This window comes from Botryllus schlosseri, chromosome 4 (genome assembly GCF_051294905.1).
Source record: "Botryllus schlosseri isolate E-star chromosome 4, Bs_hap1, whole genome shotgun sequence".
Taxonomy (NCBI): domain Eukaryota; kingdom Metazoa; phylum Chordata; class Ascidiacea; order Stolidobranchia; family Styelidae; genus Botryllus; species Botryllus schlosseri.
This window is the reverse complement of record NC_137239.1, coordinates 18728186-18738698: the sequence shown is the minus strand read 5'-3', so window position 1 is coordinate 18738698 and position 10513 is coordinate 18728186. Positions and strand designations below refer to the sequence as shown.

At 39.9% G+C, this 10513-nt stretch overlaps 1 protein-coding gene across 1 annotated transcript; it reads left to right on the top strand.

Moving 5' to 3' along the window:
* Window positions 1-2281: 2281 nt before the first annotated feature.
* LOC145437266 (uncharacterized) lies at window positions 2282-5614 on the top strand. Its single transcript, XM_080314462.1, has 4 exons — window positions 2282-2621; window positions 2692-2885; window positions 3751-3865; window positions 4639-5614. Exons 1-4 carry the CDS (start codon window positions 2521-2523, stop codon window positions 4895-4897), a joined length of 669 nt encoding a protein of 222 aa, XP_080170588.1. The 5' UTR covers window positions 2282-2520; the 3' UTR covers window positions 4898-5614.
* Window positions 5615-10513: the final 4899 nt, after the last annotated feature.

The window sequence follows — 10513 nt, the reverse complement described above, 5'->3', positions numbered from 1 at the left end:
CAGCTCGAGTCTCTGAGGAACTATCGGTCCAAATCCGAACAATCTCAACCAAAAACCCATGCGAATCCGAATAAAGCCGTCCTGAATCCGAAAAATCCGAATCGAATAACTTTTCCGAAGTTCCTACGAGTAGTTTTTATGTTAGGCTAGCTGATATAGCCTATATTTGCTTGAATCTGTGATAGAACAACTGTAGAGTGCCAAGCTGACGATGGCACGAAATCACGGTGGTGACTCATCATGACTGGTGACTGTTGACCAACGAAGTGTTGCCTATACTTCTGCTTTTTCGAGGTATATGTAGATTTCCTCATACTCACTCAAATAAATTTCATTTCCATCTTCTACTTCGTTTTATTTGGTGCATGGTCGTTTCGCTATTTACAGTTTGTCAATAGTGCCAAGTACGGGACAATTGGAACAATTTTCACAGTTTTTGCGATAAATCCATTTTTCATGGAAAAGTTTGCTTTTCAAATTTTTAAATAATAAATCTAGCATATGCTTGATATAAAAGCGAAAACGGAACTTACTTTGATAATACAATATGAAAATTTTGCGTTTTAAAATAACTTCTTAGGTTATTACAATTGCCCTGTACCCAATGTTCCCTCTAATTTTCGACGAGTCTGCGCACACTCATAAACGCACACAGTGCGTAATCGACTAAAAAAAGTTCATCACTTCGGATTTTTTTGCGCAACTTAGATTTTCTGTGCGCAAAGACCGTGTCAGCACTGCACATTTGCGCACGTGCACATAGCTTTCAGACCCATCGATCTCGCTTCCCATGACATGCCTCCCTATTCTTGTCGCTTTCTTTTTCTATACTGTCTTCTTTACTTTCATTCAGTGTGTAATGTGTATGCCTCCTCTTTACATCGCCTAGGCCAAGGTGGGTGTCTGATTCCATAGACTAATCCAAGTCGCTTCGACATCTTCCTGTCTATATTCATTGTATCGCATTTTTGTGGTGTATTGAATTGATAAAATTGCTAATATAAACCAATGATGATGATGATGATGATGATGATGATGATGATGATATGGTTCCCAAGCTGGGGCGCGCGAAGAAACATTGATTTTTTTTTCGCGCTCTGCGCGATTTACCTCAAATTCACGCGTGTTTCTCTATTCTCTCATTAACAGCCATAACCTTCCATGCCACCAAACAATCTGTTGGGGTTGCCAGCATCCCGGTTGAATTTTGTGATATACGATAAGGAGGCGCGAAATCTTTCACTATCATTAAGGGGGGCGTGTCTAAAAAAGGTTGGGATTGGGAACCACTGGCTTTGAGGGAACATTGCCCGTACCCCGGAACAATTGTAATACAAGTTTGGGGCAATTGTAACATCGTCATTTTACGAACAAAAACTTTACAAATAAAGCTTGTGATACAGAAAAATCAATATTAAATAGATGTAATAATGTATAGAAAGGGAAAAGGAAGTTGCAATTGTTTTGGGCTACGCCTCGTCACAATTTTGGCATCTGCCTGCATACAGATAGCACTTTGTCACATTGTTTACGTGCCAAAGCGTAACAAGAAACAATATAATCTCAGCTTCCTAGCAGAGAGAGAGAGAGAGATATGATATTCTTTTTCGCCTGCACCATCGAGATGCTTTGACGACGGAGTTGCGATACGGCCCCATGAGGTCATCTAGTCTGCGCCCCCGTTTTCTTCTCCTCCATGCTATCCGTGATTGCTGAGCGCCTAGCAGGATAGCTGCGGATACCAATTTTCGAGTCTTTGGTATGACCCGGCCGGGACCGCTCGGGAAGCCGAACCCATAACCATTACACTATCTCGAGCAATTCCTATTGCCACGTTTATTATTATCTTGCATATTCAAGCAAATAATTCATGTCTGTACTAAGTTTATGTAGCTCCTTTCCATTTCGTTCAATCCGTTTTGCTCTCAAAAGATATTTGTGTTTTGAGTATTTCGAAGAAAAAAATGTCACAATAAATTGAGAAAAGTGAAAGCCGATTACATATGGTAGCATTGGTAGGCCTACTACATCCTACTATCTGCTCAATGGTGCAGTGACTTGATGCAACACTGGATCAATCTGTGTTTTGTGTATAGCATTCACTGAGCTATATAAACATTGTACATTGACAGAACAGCTGTAAACGACTATGGTTGAACCGTCGTTTCGAAACACTATAAGAATGCGAAAGTAAAATGTAAAATCATGACAAGCATCTGTTTTTTCTTTGATTACGCCAATGCAGCGACAAAAATATTTAATAAAGGTCTCGTATATTTCTGTTCGCTTTCGATCGTATATTTACAGTGATGTGACCTTCAAGGGATTGCAAGGTTACGCGATATATACGATACAGTAGTTACGTAACTATGACGTGAAGCCTCAATGTGTATTATTGTTTGGGAGCACGAGTTTTGCCAAAGTAAAGTAGGACGCGACCGACGGGTAGGTCGGTAATATTCCTATACCAGCTCCGTCAGTAACACCTCGTGTAGCTCTTGTACGAACGAAAGTTCCAAAATGCCGAACGCTGTGCGCAAATTTGTGGAAAAGGATGATGCACCAACTACTTACAAAGAGCTAATACAATTCAAGATTTCACAACTCGAAAATAGTAAAAGGTGAGTTGATTCGCTTGACTAATGAAATTACTCAACCTGTAAACGTAATATACTGGGCCCGTTTCAACAGGAGACTTCTGACATTTGATAAAATGGACGTCACACAAGGAGTAGCTATTATTTCCGCTGTTGCACTCAATGTTTCGTTAAAGAGGTCTTTATTACTGTACGAAGGAGCTATCACCACTGCAGGTTTTGTGGCGTTAAGTGCATATATTTCGAATTTCGGACTTAATTTTCTCAACAAAGAAAGATTACTGTCTGGTAAGTGTTAAGAATGTTTGAATCTTCATTAATAATTCCAATTTTCAATATACATGCCATGATGCAAGCCTTGAAAAATAAGAAAATTGTGATAAAACAGGTATAGAATCGGTTACTAGATAGTATAAGTTCCATAGTTGATAACTGTAAGTTGTAAAATTTGGTAGCCTAGCTTAAGATTAGTAAACATTGTCATAACTATCGCTATCCTATATCGTGCCCTTAAATTACTAAATACAATCATCCTGAACCCTGAACGATATCTTTATCTAAGGGGTATTTAATCACGAAAGCGACATGACTTTAGATTGTTTAATGCAAAACTAGGAGATCTCTGGCCATGGCCCTTACTGGAATCTCGGTACGTTTTGCCTAATATAACATGTGAGCAGCGACGATTCTCCAAGTTGAAGTAATTGAATAAAAATTTATAAAACAAAATAAAAAAAAGTGTGTGAGCACAGGACACCGATTCCATACAGGGCCATTGCTAATCCTGCATGTCAAGTTTATTATTCATTCACTGAATGCTGCTCAGTACTGCATACTGATCTGTTGTGGAAACCCAGGACTCGTGAGGAGCCAAATGAGGTTCTCTATGGATACTGGATTCCTTGTCCAGTCCTTTTGACATTAGTTGAGCTGCTGTGCACCTTTTTCTGTCAATAATAAGGTCAACATCTCTTCGATCGGTTTCAAAATTACATTGAAAATCAGCTCTATTATGATATACTTACGGTTATTGTTGTATATATCGCTGCAATTTAATTGAGAAAAATATCTTTGATGCATGCTCCACTTCAATGTGCTGCAGCACCAACACACTGAACACAGTTCAACATCACTTCAAACTGTTGTTATTCAGATCCAGCATTGTGTAACGTTTGTGCTGGGATAAGAGGAGGCGTTATTCAAGGATTTTCTTCCACCGTGTTTCCTCTTGGTCTATCATTTGCTATGACGGCCATCATTGGTGAGAGGTAAATATGGCATGTACAATATCATGTACTCGTCAAAAGTTTTTTATGTGTTAGGATAATCGTGGTAAGGATGAAAATTTGAGGGGTGGATTTTTTAAATAATAGCTTGACATCACAAATCTACATTGTGATGTAGTGAAAACAACTAAACGAGTGAAATCATAACGCACGAGTAGAAAATTTGAGGGGGCATCCGTGGCTTTCTACCCACTGGCTCTCACTTGTCATATCGAGATGAGAAATAACCAACCACCTTGATTATAGTTGATGTTCATTGGGTCCCCATTCAAGCATTTCCTACTATCAGTAAGATATTTGCTCTTTTTTTACATATTCAAGGCGTAATGAATGCGAAACTGTATGTGCGTACTTTGAAACGACAGTTGTTTTGAAGAAAATTCTTTCTCTCGATAATGTCTTTTATCTATTCTGGGTACAGATTTCTACACCAAATTAGTAATGGAAGTTCCAACATCATCAGAACGTAAATTGAACACCAGATGCAAAAGTGTAATTTTGTAATGATAGTTGTAGAAACAACCTGTTATCTTTAGCCGGCATGTGATCTGGAAACTGGCCGACACATTACAGTACGAGGTTGCAAATATGCAGACCACGCAGTGATACATAAATCTGATAAATGTATGTTACTATCGTCTACCTGCACAACTGTAATTGTTTAAGTAGCCGGCCTACAGCGTTACTGTCATTATTTCACTTGATACTAATTAGGCAGATGATACTCCCATTATTTACTTCGCATTCTTTTACAGGTACAAATCTGTCGATATACCATCGTTCACATGGAGAAACAGATCGCAATTTATCAAGTTTTGGGTGAATTCCTTCAAACCACTGAAAAGTGTGTTTTTGATCAATTTGGGACTACAATCGGTCTTTGGATTTTACTATGCGTATAAAAGAAAAACACTTGCGGACGAAGTGCACTCGTCCGTCACTGCAGAGGAAATGTCCTCGTTGATATCCGCACAACTTCACGAGACTGAGCTCTTGAGGAAGTACAGCGGATAGGTTATTTTAGGCGAATGTTAGATATGCCCTATCGGCGCCAATATTGAAGTGTGGGAAATAACGACAATATCGTTATAGTTGTTGAAATGTCGCCGGTACTACCCAGCAACGACAGAAAGGCAGTAAATTGCTTTATGGTCCAGTAATTGATAATTGAGAAGGGTTGGGCAAAATCGACCACCTGTGTGATTCGATTCTGAATCGGGTATTAGGTATCAGGTCAGATGATTTGACGGGTTTTACTCCATATTATGTATTCGTTGGCTTGTGTAGTATTCGTCCGCTGATTTTCGTTACCCTCCCAAAGTCGGTGGAAAATATTGACTCCATCACGAAGATGTTTGTCGCTCATGGATTGCCAGATCGCTCACCATCAATTTTCGCCAGACGTGGTTCAGTTCAGTTCATTGTGTTGCGCGAAGCATCATGACTATTCCGTACGGCATTAGTGTATTTTGCACTTTTGCCTACTTTTCGTAGAAGTTGATCAAATGATCATGCAGACCTGGGGTAGGTTATACGATCGCTATTTTGCTGCGGAAATGTACGATTTTCCATGTAGCGTGTGTAGGTGTGTTTGCCACATCCATCGTTTCGAAGTTCCCTCGAATTGCGCATCGCGACGTCAATTCGTCAAGAATTTTAACGACCATTGCTCTTCTACCCGTACCATCGAATATCAATCTGAATGTACGTTTAATAAAACGAATTGTCCGAGTCGCGCGAGCTGCAGCATGGTTGACGAATGGTCAGGAACGAAAAGGTGTAATATCTGCGTCAAGTCAGCCTTATCTGGACACGCGAGTATGAAGGCACGAAGACATGCAGCTATACTCGGAGAATCGAAACGTATTTCATCCCACCGTTGAGGCGTTGACCGAAAATGCCCAACGGGATGAGAGCCTACATGCTTGAGTCCCGAACGGATACGGGGTACCCAACTCGCACAGGGTGGAGGTATAGAGGATGTAGGATGGAGTGACGACCCATTGTTCTCCGTTTAGGCTGGCTACGCTTGAGTGATTAGGGACAACGCGCGTCGCTAAGGTAAATAAAATCAGCTGCAGCGCTTGTGGAATGGCATTTTATTCTGCTGTTAGACGATTTTCTCGCGAGTTAGTTATTCGCCAGGTCTGTTCTCATAACATGTGCAGTTGAACAGTTAGTGTACGGAATATGGCGACTCATTGTGCGATTTAAGGCTGCAGTTACTCTAATAAACGGGCTAGTAAAGAACAAAAAAGATCATTCTTCAGGATTCGTAGACCTGATTTAGTGCCGGAAGCAGATGAGAGGAAGCATCATGAATATCTTATCAATTGGAAGCTGCCCGATGGTCCCAGTGAACCTGATACTCGAATTTGCCGAAGGAGGTAGACAAATGACCTGCAGTTCGGGAGCAACTTCCAGAGAAACTCCAACACATAGAAATCAAGGATGTTGTCCTCTCATAACAAAAATTAATTAAATCATACAGGAGTAAGCAATCATATATCGAGTGATTGCAGTTTTAAACATGATTCACATATACCCTTATATTTTATGCAGACGTCTGGAGCTTCAGTAAGAGAAATGGTAACTTGTTCAATGACTTCTTTACCTCGGAATCAAAAGCGCACAAGTACAACACACGCGCGTCCACGTCGTCCAAATATGATATGATCGACCGAAAAGATCATCGCTCTATCAAATATGCCGGACCTGATGTGTGAAACAGTATCCCGCCGGCCATCCGGCAGTCGACGAGCATGTCCACATTCAAGTCGAAATACAAGTAATTACTACTAAATAAATACAGTCCATCCTCAAGATTACCGGACCGCGACTGACCTATCGATCTCGCTTTCCATGACATGCCGCCCTATTCCTTGTCGCTTTCTTTTTCTATACTATCTTCTTCACTTTCATTCAGTGGGCATGCCTCCTCTTGATATCGCCTAGGCCAAGGTTGGTGTCAGATTCCATAGACTACTCCTAGTCGCTTGGACATCTTCCTGTCTTTTCATTGTATCGCATTTTTTGTGGTGTATTGAACTAATAAAATTGCTAATAAATCAATGATGATGATGATGATGAAATTGTATCAATCTTGGGGTAGCCTACATTATAAATTGAATGAATTATGGGTGATCAATTCATATTATGTTACTATGAAACTAATTTTCAGGATTTTTTTTTTTAAAGCAGTCTGAATATTGACTCAACTGCATTTCATGGATAGAAAAGTTCAGCCTAACTGATTCAGAATTGTGATTTGAAATTTTCTACTCTTCATCAATTTTTGAATATACATATGCAATTTCTAATGTCTGTTACTTTTTGAAATTTGGCGTATCCAATGTATAGGTTGGGAATGAGACTTTGTGTTGGTGTACAGAGCTCCACAGTGTGAAGTTGTAAGTTTGTAACCGATTTTTTTTATGACGCTATTGAGCAACATTGACGAATGTGCTAATTTGATACCATTGGTATATCTGTTCTCAGTATGGAACAATTATACGGCATCCACAGTCTGCAGAAAATATGATCTGAAAACAAGGTACAACAGAAAATATTCAAACAGACAAAGTACTCCACGTGGTTCAGATGATGATTGTTCAACGGTCCTGGACCATCTTCATTTAAATTAAAATAAACCCGAATATTTTCAGCTGAAACTCATCAGGCGTGATCGTCAGCAACTAGTAGAGAATTGTTGTTGCTAGCAATTATCCCCGATGAGTGTCAGCCGAAAATATTGGGGTTTATTTCAATATGATTTTATTGTATGATTGAGCTCTGTACCTTCAAGAGTCTATTCAGTTTTCAATAAAGATTATTTAATTTACAAGTGATTTGTATTGAGAGACGCTGCCGGTCGGTATTAGTGTAAAAAGCCAACACACCACGTCAAGGTTCCAACCTTTGCATTGGTTTCCTTGGCGACAGAAGGAACCCCCATGGGAATAGGCAGCACTCGTCCCATAGGGAAAAAAACTGTTTGGAGAAAGGCTAATTTTCACCTACTTTAGATACCTCCTTTAATCCATCATGTAACCCTTTTGAATATTTAGAAATTTTGGCTTGCTTTTTCTGAAAGGTATAGCGAACAAAACTATGTTAAAAAATCCTATTAAAGTGTATCATGGACTTGTCCAGTACATCCTCCACGATCTCCACACTTTCATAAGTCTGTAAAACTATTAAATCAACCAACTTTTGATATCAATGGTCTTGACGAATTTATCCGAGGATACTGTTAACTGTTTGTTTTGATGCTTCCTTTCCATGGAGAATGAAAATCTGAATAGAATACCAGTGAACTTACCTGACGGATATTTTAGGCGGTATTTCTTTCTCTCCATTATCTGGAAAAAATTGCCAGCACGGCATGTAAAAACCACTTCAGGTGGATGTATAATATTTGAAATGTACTCAAGTAAGTAGTTACTGTTGCAATCCCTCTTTATGCCTCTTTATGACATTTTAAATCATACACATGATGGCTATATCCCAAACTAAAATCTTACTTTACAAAATTGAGAGTGCAAAAAGTAAGTACTTTTGCCTCACCTTTACTGTAAGTTAACAGGTAGTGAAAAAAAATAACCACCGGTAATACATGTAAGTGGGTACAATCTGCTAGAGTAAGCCTATATCGGCTACTTAGAAAATGTAGAAGCAGGGCCTACTTTGTTACCGACCATCTCAGGAATTATTACGCATCTCGAGAGCCTAATAATGAATATCATATTTACGTCATAAGTGAATATCAAACCATCTACTATTTTGACAATATTTTGCAAATGATAATTCCTTACCTGACTCATGCCCATTGACACCAAATGCAGAAGTAACAGGCTCCTCCTCTTACACGCACCAACTCATCGAAAACCTTTAGCAAAACCATTGCAGCAGCTAATTGTGGAAAGCCAAACAACGAAGAAGCTTGGTGGCAAATGTTAAAATAATATTGGTAAAACTGGTTCAATCACGCCAACTCCACAATATCTGGAATTAAGCTCCTCTATGAATGATGAAATATAATATAGATTAAGCTGCTCGAATGGTGGAACTGATTTTATCAAGCAGTTGGCTGACTCACATGCAGCCGTCAGTACGGAGATCGCTCTATCATCATTCATGTTGCTGTCGGGAGTTGGATGATCATGGGTTTTGGCGTGTTTTTAAGCTCCTTTATTGTGGGAAAGGTGGCAGAACATTCTGCACACGAAGCTCCTCTCCAGTTATCCAAGCCTCCGAAGAAATATATAATTTCTTCCGTCACTCAAACCCAATCCTCCCATATCATTTCTTCATCCACACCAATCAGACCACCAGACTATAGACATATACAAGTAACAAAATGACAGCGCAGTACTCACCTACGGGCTACTTGCCGTACACAGTTTTGATTCGCAACAGAACATCGGTCCCTAAGCACTAGACCATGACCTATCTAAAGCGTCATAATGCATTCAATTGAAGAGAACAATGGGTCGTCACTCCATCCTACATCCTCTATAGTGGAGGCATAGGCGCCGACTTTTATTTTTTACGATGTGACAAGTCTTGTGACGTCATAATTGTTCCATATCGATGACGTCATCGTTGAGCTAAAACGCACTTTACTAAATGCCGCTGGTGTACGTGCAGCGTTAAACTATTCGTGCGACGTTTTAATACCAGCCTCGCACTCATTAATATCAAACCATGCCAGTGGCGGCTCGTCCTATAGGGCAACTGGGGCATTGCCCCACCTAAAATTCTGTTCAGTAACAATTCTTTACCATTTATCGACGCACAGCAATATATATATACCGAAATCACACCGAAAATAGTATTCTTCTTGTCCTTTCGCTTGTAAATGCCCATATATAGCGAAGTCTCTGCGAAAATCGAATTCTCTTCTGTGTTTTCGCTTTGCGAATGCCTAGCCGGGGCATGCCCCGGTAGCGCTCATAACAAGCTTTCACTGTCTATTCTCTCAAAGCCGCGCACAATAAAGAAACGGTGATTTACTCTCTCCTATTCATAAAATTACCGAGCAACCGGGGCACAATAGGTCTGTGCCCCTAAGGTGTGATATAACTATCGTATCTATATCTGAACTCGGTTACAGTCATATGCGTTTAGTCGACCTTTGCTGGTATCGGTTGATATTTGATGGTGTTTCACACCATAAAAACTCTTGAAACTTGGTATATGTCATGTCGCGATGGTGGTATTTAACACTGCCCCAAGCTTCAGGGTTTCTACTTAAAGTTTAGGGTAGTAATTCCGTTTCCGAAGTTGAGTGTGTGCTGATCCGTCATGTATCGCAAAAAGATTTTACTCAAAAGCCGGTATTGGTATCCATTGATTTTGACGATGTTCAATACTGAGATCGGTTATGACATTTGGCACGGTAAGTCTTAATGTTAGTATCGAACGCTGTACCAAGTTTTAAGTTAGTCACTGAACTAAGTTAGTGGTAATTTCGTTTCCTAAGTCGAGTGGTCTCTATTGATTTTAACGATGCTCCTTACCTAGATCCGTCATAAGCTTTTGCACGATATGTCTTGATTTTAGTATCGAACGCTGTGCCAAGTCTCAAGGTTGACACTCAATGATTAGGGCAGTAATTTCGTTATCAGG